Source organism: Haematobia irritans, chromosome 4 (assembly GCF_050003625.1).
Source record: "Haematobia irritans isolate KBUSLIRL chromosome 4, ASM5000362v1, whole genome shotgun sequence".
In the NCBI taxonomy this organism is placed as follows: domain Eukaryota; kingdom Metazoa; phylum Arthropoda; class Insecta; order Diptera; family Muscidae; genus Haematobia; species Haematobia irritans.
Genome location: NC_134400.1, coordinates 190,675,856 through 190,696,287, shown reverse-complemented (window position 1 = coordinate 190,696,287; position 20,432 = coordinate 190,675,856). Strand labels below are relative to the sequence as shown.

The window sequence follows — 20,432 nt, the reverse complement described above, 5'->3', positions numbered from 1 at the left end:
AAAAAATTGAAAAAAATTTCCTAAAGCAATGAAGTTTTGACAAAAATTTCTATAGCAAAGAAATTTTTACTAAATTTCCTATAGCAAAGACATTTTTATAGCAATGACATTTTGACAAAAATTTCTATAGCAAAGAAATGATAAGCGAGCTTTTTTTTTTTTTTTTTTTTTTTCTTTTTTGATAAAAGCAGGTATGCTACTCTCCACTTTTTTCTTTAATTGTATATAATATTGATTTTTTTTTTAAATGTATAATGGATGTCTGAATATGAAGATGGCATTCACATTTCCACTACAAGTGTTGGCTTGTGTCAATGCCTTCTTTTCCAGCCTTATGTCATATTTCCTATTTGTGAGTGTATGATGGAGATTGACTTTAACCATTGCGTATGTAGTTCTCATTCATGTCCTTTTTTCTGGAATATTCACAATAACGTTGTATGGTTGACAGCCTTTGGAACTCATAGTCCTGATTTGATGGCTTTTGACATTTACATGGCAATTGTTTCCATTATAAAGCTGTATTGTATTCGTTTTGTTTTTTTTTTTCTCTTCGATATGGTCTGATGATTTGGCATTGCTATTTTGTCTGGTGAATGTTATATAGTCGTTCGAAGTCATAACTAAAATATTTTTTGTTGTCGCTTCTGAAGTGTATATAATTCCATACATTGATGATTTTTTTTTCACTTGGCACATAATACGAAAAAGCCAAAAAGCGTTAAAAAAAAAACGATGAATTTTCCCCGAATTGTATAAGAACGTCCAACGACACGGAGAACGATGAAGGCATATACAAATAGCAAGCACTTACAAATGTGGATCTTTGTATATGCTCTTGCTCTTAAGAAAGCCCAAAAATATATGCTACAAAATTCTATTTAGAAAAATTCATTAAAATGTCTTACAATTATTTACATAGAAGCCGTCAATGTGATGGCTTCTATATAAATGGGCTCATGATGAAAATAAAATTGTTTGAAAAAGTAACTCTTGGGCTTTTAGAAATGTTTTGTATATTAAATTAGCCATGCTTTTTTTATAAGGAATAATGTCAAGCCTATAAATAGGCATTAGCCTTTGATATATTTCCATTAAAATTAAGATGGTAAACGCTATATGTTTGTTAACAAAATAATTATAATAATATATTACAAATTAACTAATTAACAAATGACATGCTTAGATCATAAAATATTCATAAAAAATGTTCCGAATACTATTGTAATATAATAGGGAGAGTAGATGAAATTATGCCATAATTATAAATATTAAGTATAGTAAAAAATCCATTATATTTTCAATACTTGGTATTATTTATTTATTTATTTCATTTCTAAAGAAAATTGTGTCTAAATTTCTGTGCTATAAGAAATTTTGTAAAAATTTCGTTGCTATAAGAAATTTTTTAAAAATTTCGTTGCTATAAGAAATTTTATCAAAATTTCTTTGCTACAGAAAATTTTATGAATATTTTTATACCCTCCACCATAGGATGGGGGTATATTAACTTTGTCATTCCGTTTGTAACACATCGAAATATTGCTCTAAGACCCCATAAAGTATATATATTCTGGGTCGTGGTGAAATTCTGAGTCGATCTGAGCATGTCCGTCCGTCTGTTGAAATCACGCTTCCGAACGAAACAAGCTATCGACTTGAAACTTGGCACAATTAGTTGTTATTGATGTAGGTCGGATGATATTTCAAATGGGCCATATCGGTCCACTTTTACGTATAGCTCCCATATAAACGGACCCCCAAATTTGGCTTGCGATTGCTCTAAGAGAAGCAAATTTCATCCGATCCGGCTGAAATTTGGTACATGGTGTTAGTATATGGTCTCTAACAACCATGCAGAAATTGGTCCATATCGGTCCATAATTACATATAGCCCCCATATAAACCGATCCCCCGATTTGGTTTGCGGAGCCTCTAAGAGAAGCAAATTTCATCCGATCCGGCTGAAATTTGGTACATGGTGTTGGTATATGTTCTCTAATGACCATGCAAAAATTGGTCTACATCGGCCCATAATTATATATAGCCCCCATATAAACCGATCCCCAGATTTGACTTCCGTAGAGGAGCATCCGATTGAAATTTGGTACGTGGTGTTAGTATATTGTCTCTAACAACCATGCCAAAAATTGGTCCATATCGATCCATAATTATATATAGCCCCCTATACGCCGATCCCCAGATTTGACCCGGAGCCTCTTAGAGGAGCAAAATTCATCCGATCCGGTTGAAATTTGGTACGTGTTGTAAGTATATGGTATCCAACAACCATGCAGGAATTGGTCCATATCGGTCCATAATTATATATAGCCCCCATATAAATCGATCCCCAGATTTGGCTTGCGGAGCCTCTAAGAGAAGCAAATTTCATCCCATCCCGTTGAAATTTGGTACGTGGTGTCAGCACATGATAACGGTTCATAATCATGGTTGCCACTCTAGCCAAAAATAATCTACCAAAATTTTATTTCTATAGAAAATTTTGTTAAAATTTTATTTCTATAGAAAATTTAGTCAAAATTTTATTTCTACAGAAAATTTTATTTCTATAGAAAATCTTGTCAAAATTTTATTTCTATAGAAAATTTAGTCAAAATTTTATTTCTATAGAAAGTTTTGTCAAAATTTTATTTCTATAGAAAATTTTGTCAAAATTTTATTTCTATAGAAAATTTTTTCCATATTTTATTTCTATAAATTTTTTTTTCAAGTTTTACTTCTATAGAAAATGTTGTCAAAATTTTATTTCTATAGAAAATTTAGTCAAAATTTTATTTCTATAGAAAATTTTGTTAAAATTTTATTTCTATAGAAAATGTTGTCAAAATTTTCTTTCTATAGAAAATTTTGTTAAAATTTTTTATGTCTATAGAAAATTTTGTCAAACTGAATTATATACGTATTTGATCGATCTTTTTTGATTTAATATAACCACGTATGGGCTTACATACAATTTAGAAGACGGTGTTAGCAGGTTTTAAGATACCTTGCCATCGGCAAGCGTTACCGCAACTTAAGTAATTCGATTGTGGATGGCAGTGTTTAGAAGAAGTTTCTACGCAATCCATGGTGGAGGGTACATAAGCTTCGGCCTGGCCGAACTTACGGCCGTACATACTTGTTTTCCTATAGGAAATTTGTGAAAATTTCTATGCAATAGAAATTTTTCATAAAAATGCTTTATTTTGTCAAGCTTGAGATCTATTTTGTTTTTATTCTTTTCAATTCATCCGTCCTAATATTTCGCAATTTTCTTTGAATTGCTTCATCAGAGGTGTATGATCTATAAACATTTGTTATAATATTAATTAATCAATTAAGTTTAAATTCATTAATTATCTATAAACATTTGTTATAATATTAATTAATTAAGTTTAAATTAAACAATTAATACAAATTTCACTCACATACATGTACATCACAAAACATCTTATTCTAAACATCGTCTACCAGGCTATCATAACTGTCAAGTCGTAGCTATTATCTCTAACTTACATATGCGTCAATCACTACACAAAATTCTTATTAGAGCATCACTGCTCTGGTCAGCTTTCGCTATTGCACTGTTGGCTGATGTTGTTGTTCGAATTGTTCTTTGCCTGTCGATGATCATTTTTGCATACCATATGTCTGTATATGTGGGCGATGTTGTCTGTATCTGTTTTGTAATTCATTCTTCTTTTTGTTGGTACATTATTGATGTGCAGCATTTCTAATGTGTATCTTTTGTTGGTATTATTTTCTTGCTGTAATATGCGGACATCATTGAAGTTTGGTTGATGTTTGGTTGTTGCACAGTGGGCTGCCAACGCGGTTTTTTGTAGTTTAGAATTGCTGCGAGTTTTTATATCAGATTTATAACCTGATATTCTTGTTTTTAATTTGTTTTTTTGTGGTTCCAATATACACCATTTTACATTTTTCTACTGAATTTCCTTCGCATTGAATTTCATAAATCACATTCGGTGTTTCCGTTTTTGGAATTTTGTCCTTGATGTTGGTAAATAATTTTTTAACTGTATTATTGGATTTGTGTGCTAAGTCATATTTGTTCTTGTCAAAAATGTTGGATTTCGTTATTCTTTCCGATATTCCTGGTATATATATTAAAGATTTGAAAATTTTCTCTGTCGGTTTTTCAATGTCTCTTTTTTCCGTGCGTGGTTTAAAGGATGTTATTAAATTCTTGATTATGTTCTTAGGGAAATTATTCTCTTCTAGTATCCTTTGTAGTATTTTCTTGTTGTCTTGATGGAATCGTTTGTCACTGATGGAAAGAACTCTGTCAATTAGATTTTGGGCTGTATTAATTATTATTATCTTAGGATGTTTTGAATAAAAATTCATAATTCTCCCTGACGCCGTGTTTTTCTGATACCAGTTCACAGTTATATTTTTCTTATTTCTAAGTATCAATATGTCCAAATATGGTAATTTAACGTCTTCTTCCAGTTCCATAGTAAATCGGATGTTGCTGTGGTAGTTGTTGAGTGTTGTCAGGGTTCTTTCAATTTCCGTTTCCTTAATGATAGCAAATAAGTCGTCCACATATTTAGTTATTATTTTTGGTTTTTGTGTAAGTTTCCTCAAACTTACGTCCAGTAGTTTTTCCATCATTATGTCCGCCACGATGGGGGAAGCTGGAGATCCCATAGGTAACCCTCTTTTCTGTTTGTATATTTTGCCGTCATATTGAAAATATCTATTATCCATTATACAAAATTTAAGTACTTTGACAAATAAATTCTTTGACATGTTCGTATGTAAACTTATTTCGTCCCATCTATCGACTATGGTTTTTATAGCGAGATCTACTGGCACACTGGGAAAAAGTGATATTACGTCAAAAGAGATGAGCTTTTCGTCCTTTTCTATGGTCAAGTTTTTTATCTTATCTTTAAATTGTCTTGAGTCCTTTACATTATATGTAGATTCTTTAGTCAGGTTCTTTAATATATTTACTAAATATTTATTCCTATTCGCTGCTGGTGCGTTGATCGAAGAAATTTCTTTGCCGTAGAAAATTTTGTCAACATTTCTTTGCCGTAGAAAATTTTGTCAAAATTTTTTGCTGTTGGAATTTTTTTCAAAATTTCCCTGCTATAGTGATTTTTTTTAAGATTTTCTTGCTATATTTGCAATTTTATCAAAACTTTGTTTTCTATATAAAATTTTGAAAAATTTCCTCCCTATAAGAAATTTTGTCAAAATTTCATTTCTAAAGGAAATATTTTCAAAAATTTCTCTGCTATTTTGCAATTATAGCAAAATTTCTGTGCTATAGGAAATTTTAGCAAATTTTTTTTTGCTAAAGGAAGTTTTGTTAAATTTTCTTAATATAGGAAATTTTGTCAAAATTTTTTTGCTATAGGAAATTTTATAAACATTTTGTGTCATAACAAATTTTTAAAAATTTCGTTGCTATCAATTTTTTTTTTTTAATTTCCTGTAGCAAAGAAGTTTTGTCAAAATTTCTGTGCTATTGGAAGTTTTGTCAACATTACTTTGCTATAGGAAATTTTGTCAAAATTTAGGAAATGTTATAAACATTTTATTCAAACATTTTATTTAATAACATTAGGAAATGTTATAAACATTTATTTCGTTGCTATAGGAAAATTTGAATGAAGATATCATTACTATATGCAATATTGTCAAAATTTTACTTTCTTCATAAAATTTTGAAAAAAAAAATTCATTGCTTTAAAAAATTTTATTAAAATTTATGTTGCTATAGGAAATTTCGTCAACATATCTTTTCTTTAGGAAATTTTTTCAATATTTCTTTGCCACAGAAAATTGTGTCGAAATTTCTTTGCTATAGGAAATTTTTTCAAAATATCTTTGCTATAGGAAATTTTTTCCAGTTTTGCTTTGAAGAAATTTTGTCAACATGTCTTTGCCGTAGAAAATTTTGTAAAAATTTCTTTGCTATAGAAAATTTTTTCAACATTTCTTTGGTAGATAATTCATTGAGTCGAGAAAAACAAAAAATAAAGCACAATTGTATCCTTTTTCGTATTCATTAAAACTTTTCCATTTAAATGATCATATTGCATATAATTTGACATTTACTGGCTTTTTACTGGAAGTAGGTAATAAACATTTAATAAGACATCAAAATGGTGCTGCTAAATTTTTATGACTTGCAAAAATAATCGTTAACATCGCACATGTGTTTTTGGGCAGTTTGTAAACTAAAAGTTAGGCTCTATGTAAAAGGAATGCTTTTAGGAAGTTGTAAAACGATATCGAAAAAGTATTATTAAGATTTTTATGGAATATCAAAAGTAGAATCAAAAAGAACTTTTTTGTTTTTGATGATGTACGATGGTGGTGCAAACGAATGTAGGTGAAGATTATTGCGTTAAATGTTTTTAAGTGATACCCAACAAGTATCTTAAAACCTCCTAACACCGTCTTCTAAACTGGATGTAAGTCCATACGTGGTATATATTAAATCAAAAAAGATCAAAGATGTCTATAGACATACAATTTTGACAAAATTTTCTATAGAAATAAAATTTTAGCAAAATTTTCTATAGAAATAAAATTTTAACAAAATTTTCTATAGAAATAAAATTTTCACAAAATTTTCTATAGAAATAAAATTTTGACAAAACTTTCTATAGAAATAAAATTTTAACAAAATTTTCTATAGAAATAAAATTTTAACAAAATTTTCTATAGCAATAAAATTTTAACAAAATTTTCTATAGAAATAAAATTTTAACAAAATTTTCTATAGAAATAAAATTTTAACAAAATTTTCTATGGAAATAAAATTTTAACAAAATTTTCTATAGAAATACAATTTTGACACAATTTTCTACAGAAAGAAAATTTTAACAAAATTTTCTATAGAAATAAAATTTTAACAAAATTTTCTATAGAAATAAAATTTTAACAAAATTTTCTATAGAAATAAAATTTTAACAAAATTTTCTATAGAAATAAAATTTTGACAAAATTTTCTATAGAAATAAAAATTTTTAACAAAATTTTCTATAGAAATAAAATTTTAACAAAATTTTCTATAGAAATAAAATTTTCTATAGAAATAAAATTTTCTATAGAAATAAAATTTTAACAAAATTTTCTATAGAAATAAAATTTTTTAGCAAAATTTTCTATAGAAATAAAATTTTTACAAAATTTTCTATAGAAATAAAATTTTTTAACAAAATTTTCTATAGAAATAAAATTTTAACAAAATTTTCTATAGAAATAAAATTTTAACAAAATTTTCTATAGAAATAAAATTTTCCATTTGTTTTGTTTTGTTATTGTTGGTTTTGTTCTTTAAGCATTGTTGTTATTTCTTATTTCAGCTTAAAACCATACATTGACTAAACTACAAGAGTAGCTTAACCAACAGAGGAAAAGAATGTTTGTCAAATTTATTTGGGCAAAGCCCTATAGACTGCAAGATGGTTGGATGGTTTTAAGCTGAAATAAGAAATAACAACAATGCTGAAATAAAATTTTAACAAAATTTTCTATAGAAATAAAATTTTAACAAAATTTTCTATAGAAATAAAATTTTAACAAAATTTTCTATAGAAATAAAATTTTAACAAAATTTTCTATAGAAGTAAAATTTTAAAAAAATTTTCTTTAGAAATAAAATTTTAACAAAATTTTCTATAGAAATAAAATTTTGACAAAATTTTCTATAGAAATAAAATTTTAGCAAAATTTTCTATAGAAATAAAATTTTAACAAAATTTTCTATAGAAATAAAATTTTCACAAAATTTTCTATAGAAATAAAATTTTATCAAAACTTTCTAAAGGGTGATATGGTCAAAATTTGGTCAAGGGAAAACGCGTGTAAATCGGTAAAATAGTTTATATAAAAAATTAAATTAAATTTCTTTTTCAAGTTCAATTAGTATAAAATTCATGACAAATATTCAGTTAGGCTTTCGCTTTTCCAAATCCGAATTGCCGGGCCTCACGCTTGACACCTGCCATCAGATTTTGTACAGCCACCTTGTCCACCTTCTTCGCCGCAGAAAGCCAGTTTGCCTTGAACTGCTGCTCGTCCTTAGCAGTTTTTTTGGTCTTCTTTAGGTTCCGCTTGACAATAGCCCAGTATTTCTCAATTGGGCGGAGCTCTGGCTTGTTGGGAGGGTTCTTGTCCTTGGGAACCACCTGCACGTTGTTGGCAGCGTACCACTCCATGGCCTTTTTACCGTAATGACAAGATGCCAAATCCGGCCAAAACAGTACGGAACAACCGTATTTCTTCAGGAAAGTCAGCAGACGTTTATTCAAACACTCTTTCACGTAAATTTCTTAGTTGACAGTCCCGGAAGCTATGAAAATGCTGCTTTTCAAGCCACAGGTACAGATGGCTTGCCAAACCAGATATTTTCCTTTCCCCTTCCTTTTGCCGTATAAAACTCCTGTCCCGAAAGCTGCTTGTAGTCGGCTTTGACGTAGGTTTCCTCGTCCATTACCACGCAGCCAAACTTCGTCTGCATCGTCGTGTACAGCCTCCGGGATCGCGCTTTGGCCGTTGTATTTTGTTTATCGTCGCGATTTGAAGTCACTACCTTCTTGTAAGTCGATAGTCCGGCTCGTTTTTTGGCTCGATGCACGGTTGTAGACGATACATCCAGCTTATTTGCGGCATCTCGGAGAGAGAGGTTAGGGTTTCGCTTGAAACTACCGGCAACTCTCTTTGTCGTCTCAGCGGCATCCGGTTTTCAATTTCCCCCCGATCCAGCCTTCCTGGCTCTCGACAAACGTTCCCAAACACTTTAATTACATTTGTAACGGTTGATTTGGCAACTTTTAGCCATTTTGCCAGCTTTGCGTGCTAGTAGCTCGGATTTTCTTGCTTGGACGGCATTTTGACAACTGAAGAGTGAAGTGAAAATCAAAGTAAAAGAAACATTCTACACACACACCTTCAAAATGAGGGGTGTTCAGGGTTTTTAAATGCAAAATTGAAAGAAACACGTCAAGTTTATATTGACAAAATTTTGACCGTATCACCCTTTATAGAAATAAAATTTCAACAAAATTTTCTATAGAAATAAAATTTTCACAAAATTTTCTATAGAAATAAAATTTTGACAAAATTTTCTATAGGAATAAAATTTTGACAAAATTTTCTATAGAAATAAAATTTTGACAAAATTTTTCTATAGGAATAACATTTTTACAAAATTTTCGATAGAAATAAAATTTTGACAAAATTTTCTATAGAAATAAAATTTTAACAAAATATTCTATAGAAATAAAATTTTAACAAAATATTCTATAGAAATAAAATTTTAACAAAATTTTCTATAGAAATAAAATTTTGACAAAATTTTCTATAGGAATAAAATTTTGACAAAATTTTCTATAGAAATAAAATTTTGACAAAATTTTTCTATAGGAATAAAATTTTGACAAAATTTTCGATAGAAATAAAATTTTGACAAAATTTTCTATAGAATTAAAATTTTAACAAAATATTCTATAGAAATAAATTTTTAACAAAATTTTCTATAGAAATAAAATTTTGACAAAATTTTCTATAGAAATAAAATTTTAACAAAATTTTCTATAGAAATAAAATTTTAACAAAATTTTCTATAGAAATAAAATTTTGACAAAATTTTCTATAGGAATAAAATTTTGACAAAATTTTCTATAGAAATAAACTTTTGACAAAATTTTCTATAGAAATAAAATTTTAACAAAATTTTCTATAGAAATAAAATTTTAACAAAACTTTCTATAGAAATGAAATTTTCACAAAATTTTCTATAGAAATAAAATTTTAACAAATTTTCTATAGAAATAAAATTTCAACAAAATTTTCTAAAGAAATAAAATTTTCACAAAATTTTCTATAGAAATAAAATTTTAACAAACTTTTCTATAGAAATAAAATTTTAACAAAATTTTCTATAGTAATAAAATTTTAACAATATTTTCTTTAGAAATAAAATTTTGACAAAATTTTCTATAGGAATAAAATTTTGACAAAATTTTCGATAGAAATAAAATTTTGACAAAATTTTCTATAGAAATAAAATTTTAACAAAATATTCTATAGAAATAAATTTTTAACAAAATTTTCTATAGAAATAAAATTTTGACAAAATTTTCTATAGGAATAAAATTTTAACAAAATTTTCTATAGAAATAAAATTTTAACAAAATTTTCTATAGAAATAAAATTTTAACAAAATTTTCTATAGAAATAAAATTTTAACAAAACTTTCTATAGAAATGAAATTTTCACAAAATTTTCTATAGAAATAAAATTTTAACAAAACTTTCTATAGAAATGAAATTTTCACAAAATTTTCTATAGAAATAAAATTTTAACAAACTTTTCTATAGAAATAAAATTTTAACAAAATTTTCTATAGAAATAAAATTTCAACAAAATTTTCTAAAGAAATAAAATTTTCACAAAATTTTCTATAGAAATAAAATTTTAACAAACTTTTCTATAGAAATAAAATTTTAACAAAATTTTCTATAGTAATAAAATTTTAACAATATTTTCTTTAGAAATAAAATTTTGACAAAATTTTCTATAGGAATAAAATTTTGACAAAATTTTCTATAGGAATAAAATTTTGACAAAATTTCCTATAGAAATAAAATGTTGACAAAATTGTCTATAGAAATAAAGTTTTGACAAAATTTTCTATAGAAATAAAATTTTGACAAAATTTTCTATAGGAATAAAATTTTGACAAAATTTTCTATAGAAATAAAGTTTTGACAAAATTTTCTATAGAAATAAAATTTTAACAAAATTTTCTATAGAATTAAAATTTTAAAAAACTTTCTATAGAAATGAAATTTTCACAAAATTTTCTATAGGAATAAAATTTTAACAAAATTTTCTATAGAAATAAAATTTTAACAAAACTTTCTATAGAAATGAAATTTTAACAAAATTTTCTATAGAAATAAAATTTTGACAAAATTTTCTATAGAAATAAGATTTTGGTAGATTATTTTTGGCTCGAGTGACAACCATGATTATGAACCGATATGGACCAATTTTTGTGTGATTGGAGATCGGCTATATATAACTATAGACTGATATGGACCAATTACTGCATGGATGTTAGAGACCATATACTAACACCACGTTGCACATTTGAACCGGATCGGATGAAATTTGCTCCTCCAAGAAGCTCCGGAAGTCAAATCTGGAGAACGGTTTATATGGTGGATATATATAATTATGGACCGATGTGGACCAATTTCTGCATGGATGTTAGAGACCATATACTTACACCACGTTCCACATTTGAACCGGATTGGATGAAATTTGCTTCTCTTAGAGACTCCACAAATCAAATCTGGGGATCGGTTTATATGAGGGCTATATATAATTATGGACCGATGTGGACCAATTTTTGCATGGTTGTTAGTGACCATATACCAACACCATGTCATTGAGCTTAACAGGGAATCGGGCAGCACTCAGTGATAAGAGAGAAGTTCACCAATGTGGTATCACAATGGACTGAATAGTCTAAGTGAGCCTGATACATCGGGCTGCCACCTAACCTAACCTAACCTAACACCATGTACCAAATTTCCAAAGCCAAATCTGATGGTCCCTTTATATGGGGGCTATACATAAAAATTGACCGATATGGCCCATTTGCAATACCATCCGACCTACACCAATAGCAACTACTTATTCCAAGTTTCAAGTCGATAGCTTGTTTCGTTCGGAAGTTAGTGTGATTTCAACAGAGGGACGGACGAACGGACATGCTTAGATCGACTCAGAATTTCACCACGACCCAGAATATATATATACTTTATGGGGTCTTATGGAGCAATATTTCGATGTGTTACAAACGGAATGACAAAGTTAATATCCCCCATCCAATGGTGGAGGGTATAAAAATCCATTAAAAGTTTGCCATAATTAAAACTTAATCATTAATATTTATGTATCGATATGAATGATCCACAAACCACATAAATATCGATGTAACATATTTTAAGGATTATTATACTTCATTACGTATTTTTTTTTGTAGAATACTTTTAGGGGCAAAATCCTTGAATTGTTCATTGAATACTAATTAAGTGTTTTTTTGTTTTCTTATGCATTTGTGGTCTTTTGCAATTATAATCAATATCTGTTTAGATTATCAGTAATTGGGGTTATATGTATGTGTGTCTCTGTCATACAATACTATTAGCTTATATAAGAAACGTGTTTGAGTGTCGTTTTTTTTAACTAACGATACAAAAACAATTTCGATATAATCCCTATCGGAATTAAAAAGAAGGCAAGTATACACAATTCTTTACGTAATTGCTATTTCGTTCCATGAAAACTGAATGGGGATTTCAATGAATTTTGCTTATGAAGAAAAACAAAAGCCAAAAATATTGTAGCCTGTATTTGGGCATTATATTATTCAATAATTACGTAGAAAAAAAGAAATACAAGAAAGATTTTTTTTCATGCAATTTATCCTAACTAATTGGTATGTGATTCTATGAAAACGGAGTAAAAAATTCAAAATATTATCTGTAATATTGTAGCATATGCTACGCATATAGATTGTATTGTACAACCATTACTTATCATTTAGATTTGATTTGGATCGAGCTATAGAGGTATATGAAAGTTGAAAGATTTTTCATGATTTTTATCATAAATGCGCCAGCTTCCATAAAAGTAGTTTGGATTTACAATAGGAAAGAGGAAAAAAAGGGAAATGTGGCTCATCTTCAATCGTTTTTACATTGGCTTCCATAGGACCAAAGACTCCGTTTTTGCATCTTTAGAAATTATGCTTTGATATTCCATTTGAATGAAGAAATTTAAAGAATTTAAAAAAAAATGTCCAAATTACCAAAAATTTAATATCTGAATAAATCTCAGTAATTTAGACTGAAAAGCAAAGCTTCAGTGTATGAACAGCAGGCCGAAATCTTTGCATTTCAACAGCTGACAAAAATCGCAGTGAACAGTAGACCGACAACTTACTGTTTGACTAGAGTCTTAGGGATTTATTGGAAAATTCTTGTGACCGATGATTTGCTATTTGTACTACTAACACGGTTGGCACAGTTGGTAGAATTCTACCAAAATGGGTAGATTTTTTACTGTTTGGTAAATATATTTTAATAGGTTTTGAAAAATATTCCTCACCACCTAGTTAAGATGTATCTCATACATTTTAGATAGATAGATAGAGAATTTTGTCTACGTATAAATTTTTGAAAAAATTTTTTCTGAAAATAAAATGTTGACAAAATTTTCTCTAAGAATAAAATTTTGACAAAATTTCCTTTAAAAATAAAATTTTGACCAAATTTTGTATAGAAAGAAAATGTTGACAAAAATTTCTCTAAGAATAACATCTTTACAAAATTTGTTCTAAAAATAAATCTTTAACAAAAGTTCATCTAACAATAAAATTTTGACAAAATTTTCTATAGAAATAAAATTTTGACAAAATTTTCTTTAGAAATAAAATTTATACAAAATTTTTCCATAGAAATAAAATTTTAACAAAATTTTCTATAGAAATAAAATTTTGGGAAAATTTTCTATAGAAATAAAATTTTAACAAAATTTTCTATAGAAATAAAATTTTGGGAAAATTTTCTATAGAAATAAAATTTTGACAAAATTTTCTATAGAAATAAAATTTTGACAAAATTTTCTATAGAAGTAAAATTTTGACAAAATTTTTCTTTGGAAATAAAATTTTAACAAAATTTTCTATAGAAATAAAATTTTGGAAAAATTTTCTATAGAAATAAAATTTTGACAACATTTTCTGTAGAAATAAATTTTTGACAAAATTTTCTCTAAACATAAAAATGTGACAAATCTGCCTCTACGAATAAAATGTTGACAAAATTTTCTCTTGGAATAAAATTTTAACAAAAATATAGAAATACAATTTTGAAAAAAAAATTCTATAGAAATAAAATTTTAACAAAATTCTCTATAGGAATAAAGTTTTTACAAAATTTCCTCTATGAATAAAATTTTGACAAAATTTCCTCTAAGAATAAAATGTTGACAAAATTTTCTCTAAGAATAACGTTTTGACAAAATTTTCTCTAAGTATAAAATGTTGACAAAGTATTGTACAGAAATAATATTTTGACAATAGTTTCTTTAATAATAAAATTTTGACAACATTTTGTAGAGGTATAAAATTTTGACAAAAGTTCCTCTAACAATAAAATTTTGACAAAATTTTCTATAGAAATAAAATTTTGACCAAATTTTCTATAAAATTAAAATTTTGACAAAAATTTCTCTAAGAATAAAATTTTGACAAAATTTTTTCTAAAAATAAAATTTTGGCAAAAGTTCCTCTAACAATAAAATTTTGACAAAATTTTCTATAGAAATAAAATTCTGGCAAAATTTTCTATAGAAATAAAATTTTGACAACATTTTCTATAGAAATAAAACTTTGGCAAATTTTTCTATAGAAATAAAATTTTGACAAAATTTTCTTTAAACATAAAATTGTGAAAAATCTGCCTCTACGAATAAAATGTTGACAAAATATTCTCTAGGAATAAAATATTAACAAAATTCTCTACAGGAATAAAGTTTTTACAAAATTTTCTATAGAAATAAAATTTTGACAAAATTTTCTATAGAAATAAAATTTTAACAAAATTTTCTATATAAATAAAATTGTGACAAATCTTCCCCTACGAATAAAATTTTAACAAAATTCTCTATAGGAATTAAGTTTTTACAAAATTTCCTCTAAGAATAAAATTTTGACAAAATTTCCTCTAAGAATAAAATTTTGACAAAATTTCCTCTAAGAATAAAATGTTGACAAAATTTTCTCTAAGAATAACGTTTTGACAAAATTTTCTCTAAGTATAAAATGTTGACAAAATATTGTACAGAAATAATATTTTGACAATAGTTTCTTTAATAATAAAATTTTGACAACATTTTGTAGAGGTATAAAATTTTGACAAAAGTTCCTCTAACAATAAAATTTTGACAAAATTTTCTATAGAAATAAAATTTTGACAAAATTTTCTATAGAAATAAAATTGTAACAAAATTTTCTATAGAAATAAAATTTTGAGAAAATTTTCTATAAAATTAAAATTTTGACAAAAATTTCGCTAATAATAAAATTTTGACAAATTTTTTTTCTAAAAATAAAATTTTGGCAAAAGTTCCTCTAACAATAAAATTTTGACAAAATTTTCTATAGAAATAAAATGTTGACAAAATTTTCTATAAAAATAAAATTTTGACAAATCTGCCTCTACGAATAAAATGTTGAAAAAATATTCTCTAGGAATAAAATATTAACAAAATTCTCTAAAGGAATAAAGTTTTTACAAAATTTTCAATAGAAATAAAATTTTGACAAAATTTTCTATTGAAATAAAATTTTGACAAAATTCTCTATAGAAATAAAATTTTGCAAAAATTGTCTATAGAAATAAAATGTTGGCAAAATTTTCTATAGAAATAAAATTTTGCCAAAATTTTCTCTAAACATAAAATTTTGACAAAATTTTCTCTAAACATAAAATTATGACAAATCTGCCTCTACGAATAAAATGTTGAAAAAATTTTCTCTAGGAATAAAATTTTAACAAAATTCTCTAGAGGAATAAAGTTTTTACAAAATTTTCTATAGAAATGAAATTTTGACAAAATTTTCTATAGAAATAAAATTTTGACAAAATTCTCTATAGAAATAAAATTTTGGCAAAATTTTCTATAGAAATAAAATTTTGACAACATTTCCTATAGAAATTTTGATTTGACAAAATGTTGACAAAATTTTCTTTAAACATAAAATTGTGGCAAATCTGCCTTTACGAATAATATGTTGAAAAAATATTCTCTAGGAATAAAATAAAGGGTGATTCTTTTGAGGTTAGGATTTTCATGCATTAGTATTTGACAGATCACGTGGGATTTCAGACATGGTGTCAAAGAGAAAGATGCTCAGTATGCTTTGACATTTCATCATGAATAGACTTACTAACGAGCAACGCTTGCAAATCATTGAATTTTATTACCAAAATCAGTGGCAGAAAATCCGCTTTTTTATCGACAAATTTTGTTCAGCGATGAGGCTCATTTCTGGTTGAATGGCTACGTAAATAAGCAAAATTGCCGCATTTGGAGTGAAGAGCAACCAGAAGCCGTTCAAGAACTGCCCATGCATCCCGAAAAATGCACTGTTTGGTGTGGTTTGTAAGCTGGTGGAATCATTGGACCGTATTTTTTCAAAGATGCTGTTGGACGCAACGTTACGGTGAATGGCGATCGCTATCGTTCGATGCTAACAAACTTTTTGTTGCCAAAAATGGAAGAACTGAACTTGGTTGACATGTGGTTTCAACAAGATGGCGCTATATGCCACACAGCTCGCGATTCTATGGCCATTTTGAGGGAAAACTTCGGAGAACAATTCATCTCAAGAAATGGACCGGTAAGTTGGCCACCAAGATCATGCGACTTGACGCCTTTAGACTATTTTTTGTGGGGCTACGTCAAGTCTAAAGTCTACAGAAATAAGCCAGCAACTATTCCAGCTTTGGAAGACAACATTTCCGAAGAAATTCGGGCTATTCCGGCCGAAATGCTCGAAAAAGTTGCCCAAAATTGGTCTTTCCGAATGGACCACCTAAGACGCAGTCGCGGTCAACATTTAAATGAAATTATCTTCAAAAAGTAAATGTCATGGACCAATCTAACGTTTCAAATAAAGAACCGATGAGATTTTGCAAATTTTATGCGTTTTTTTTTAAAAAAAAGTTATCAAGCTCTTAACAAATCACCCTTTATTAACAAAATTCTCTAAACGAATAAAATTTTAACAAAATTTTCAATAGAAATAAAATTTTGACAAAATTTTCCATAGAAATAAAATTTTGACAAAATTTTCTATAGAAATAAAATTTTGCAAAAATTTTCTATAGAAATAAAATGTTGGCAAAATTTTCTATAGAAATAAAATTTTGACAAAATTTTCTCTAAACATAAAATTATGACACATCTGTCTATACGAATAAAATGTTGAAAAAATTTTCTCTAGGAATAAAATTTTAACAAAATTCTCTAGAGGAATAAAGTGTTTACAAAATTTTCTATATAAATAAAATTTTGACAAAATTTTCTATAGAAATAAAATTTTGACAAAATTTTCTATAGAAATAAAATGTTGACAAAATTTTCTATAGAAATACAATTTTATTCGTTTTGTTGTGTTATTGTTGGTTTTGTTCTTTAATCATTTTTGTTGTTTTTGATTTCAGTTTAAAACCATGCATTGACTAAACTACAAGTGTAGCTTAACCAACAGAAGAAAATAAACCCAGCCAACTGCACTCAAATCGATGATTTGACAAACATTCTTTTCCTCTGTTGGTTAAGCTACACTTGTAGTTCAGTCAATGCATGGTTTTAAGCTGAAATCAAAAACAACAACAATGAAATAAAATGTTGACAAAATTTTCTATAGAAATAAAATTGTGACAAAATTTTTTCTAGAAATAAAATTTTGACAAAATATTGTACAGAAATAACATTTTGACAAAAGTTTCTTAAAGAATAAAATTTTGACAAAATTTTGTAGAAGGATAAAATTTTGCTAAATTTTCTCTTAGAATAATATTTTGACTAAATTTTCACTGAAATAAAATGTTGACAAAATTTTCTATAGAAACAAAATGTTGACAAAATTTTCTCTAAAAATAAAATTGTGACAAATCTTCCTCTACAAATAAAATGTTGACAAAATTTTCTCTAAGAATAAAATTTTAACAAAATTCTCTATAAGAATAAAGTTTTTACAAAATTGCCTCTAAGAATTCAATTTTGACAAAGTAGAAAACTTTGTCAAAATTGAATTCTTAGAATTTAATTTTTGACATAGAAATAAAATTTTGACAAAATTTTCTACAGAAAAAAATTTTGACAAAATTTTCTATAGAAATACAATTTTGACTACATTTTTCTATAGAAATAAAATTTTGACAAAATTTTCTATAGAAATTAAATTTTGACAAAATTTTCTCTAAAAATAAACTTGTGACAAATCTTCCTCTACGAATAAAATGTTGACAAAATTTTCTCTAGGAATAAAATTTTAACAAAATTCTCTATAGGAATAAAGTTTTTACAAAATTTCCTCTAAGAATAAAATTTTGACAAAATTTCCTCTAAGAATAAAAGTTTGACAAAATTTTCTCTAAGAATAACATTTTGACAAAATTTTAAAATTTTAATGAACTGCCTGAATTTATTCTGATAATTGGTTGATAGTTTTGCTGCAAGTAGAGGATGCTGATGAGGAATGTGGTAATTCCGAAACGTGCGTCCATCCAACCATCTTGCAGTCTATAGGGCTTTGCCCAAATAAATTTGACAAACATTATTTTCCTCTGTTGGTTAAGCTACACTTGTAGTTTAGTCAATGCAGGGTTTTAAGCTGAAATCAAAAACACTAACAATGAAATAAAAATTTGACAACATTTTCTATAGAAATAAAATTTTGACAAAATTTTCTATAGAAATTAAATTTTGACAAAATTTTCTATAGAAACAAAATTGTGACAAAATTTTCTATAGAAATAAAGTTTTAACAAAATTTTCTATAGAAATAAAATTGTGACAAATCTTCCTCTACGAATAAAATGTTGACAAAATTTTCTCTAGGAATAAAATTTTAACAAAATTCTCTATAAGAATAAAGTTTTTACAAAATTGCCTCTATGAATACAATTTTGACAACATTTTCTATAGAAATAAAATTTTAACAAAATTTTCTATAGAAACAAAATTTTGACAAAATTTTCTATAGAAATAAAATTTTGACAAAATTTTCTATAGAAATAAAATTGTGACAAAATTTTCTATAGAAATAAAATTTTAACAAAATTTTCTATATAAATAAAATTGTGACAAATCTTACCCTACGAATAAAATGTTGACAAAATTTTCTCTAGGAATAATAATTTAACAAAAATATAGAAATACAATTTTGAAAGAATTTTCTATAGAAATAAAATTTTAACAAAATTCTCTATAGGAATAAAGTTTTTATAAAATTTCCTCTATGAATAAAATTTTGACAAAATTTCCTCTAAGAATAAAATGTTGACAAAATTTTCTCTAAGAATAACATGTTGACAAAATATTGTACAGAAATAATATTTTGACAATAGTTTCTTTAATAATAAAATTTTGACAACATTTTGTAGAGGTATACAATTTTAACAAAAGTTCCTCTAACAATAAAATTTTGACAACATTTTCTATAGAAATAAAATTTTGACAAAATTTTCTATAAAATTAAAATTTTGACAAAATTTTCTATAGAAATAAAATTTTGACAAAAATTTCTCTAAGAATAAAATTTTGACAAAATTTTTTCTAAACATAAAATTTGTCAAAACTTTTTCTAAAAATAAATTTTTGACAAAAGTTCCTCTAACAATAAAATTTTAACAAAATTTTCTATAGAAATAAAATTTTGACAAAATTTTCTATAGAACTACAATGTTGACAAAATTTTCTATAGAAATAAAATTTTGACAAGATTTTCTATAGAAATAAAAATTTGACAAAAATTTCTCTAAGAATAAAATTTTGGCATTTTTTTCTAAAAATAAAAAAAATTCCTCTGACAATAAAATTTTGACAAAATTTTCTATAGAAATAAAATTTTGACAAAATTTTCTATATAAATAAAATTTTGAAAAAAATTATCTATAGAAATAAAATTTTGACAAAATTTTCTAAAGAAATAAAATTTTGACAAAAATTTCTATAGAAATAAAATTTTGATAGATTTTTCTATAGAAATAACATTTTTAATAAATTTTCTATAGAAATAAAAGTTTGATTTTTATTTCTATAGAACATTTTTTTTATTTTCTATATAAATAAAATTTTGACAAAATTTTCTCTAGGAATAAAATGTTAACAAAATTTGCTATAGGAATAAAGTTTTTACAAAATTGCCTCTAAGAATACAATTTTGACAAAATTTTCTATAGAAATAAAATATTGACAAAAGTTTCTATAGAAATAAAATATTGACAAAATTTTCTGTAATAATAAAATTTTGACAAAATTTTCTATAGAAATAAAATTTTGACAAATTTTTTCCATAGATATAAAATTTTGACAAAAATTTTTCCATAGAAATAAAATTTTAACCAAATTTTCTATAGAAATAAAATTTTGACAAAATTTTCTCTAAAAATAAAATTGTGACAAATCTGCCTCTACGAATAAAATGTTGACAAATTTTTCTCTAGGAATAAAATTTTAACAAAATTCTCTAAAGGAATAAAGTTTTTACAAATTTTTCTATACAAATAAAATTTAGACAAAAAATTCTATAGACAAAATTTCCTCTAACAATAAAATTTTGACAAAATTGT

The 20,432-nt window shown here is 25.9% G+C and overlaps 2 protein-coding genes across 2 annotated transcripts in view; one reads left to right on the top strand and one right to left on the bottom strand.

Moving 5' to 3' along the window:
• RhoGEF3 (Rho guanine nucleotide exchange factor 3) overlaps window positions 1-20,432 on the top strand; it is a 710,057-nt gene that overhangs the window by 190,204 nt on the left and 499,421 nt on the right. The gene's annotated exons all lie outside the window — the stretch shown is intronic.
• LOC142235907 (uncharacterized) lies at window positions 3,567-4,638 on the bottom strand. Its single transcript, XM_075307157.1, has 2 exons — window positions 3,939-4,638; window positions 3,567-3,883 (listed from the first exon to the last, which is right to left on the bottom strand). Exons 1-2 carry the CDS (start codon window positions 4,636-4,638, stop codon window positions 3,567-3,569), a joined length of 1,017 nt encoding a protein of 338 aa, XP_075163272.1.

What these genes read in the sequence shown, in the direction of transcription:
- LOC142235907 (XM_075307157.1), bottom strand. Translation starts at nt 4,638, where the DNA reads ATGATGGAAAAACTACTGGACGTAAGTTTGAGGAAACTTACACAAAAA. An exon ending in AGGAAATTCAGTAGAAAAAT is followed by an intron (nt 3,884 to 3,938) that starts GTAAAATGGTGT and finishes CAAGAATATCAG; the next exon opens with GTTATAAATCTGATATAAAA.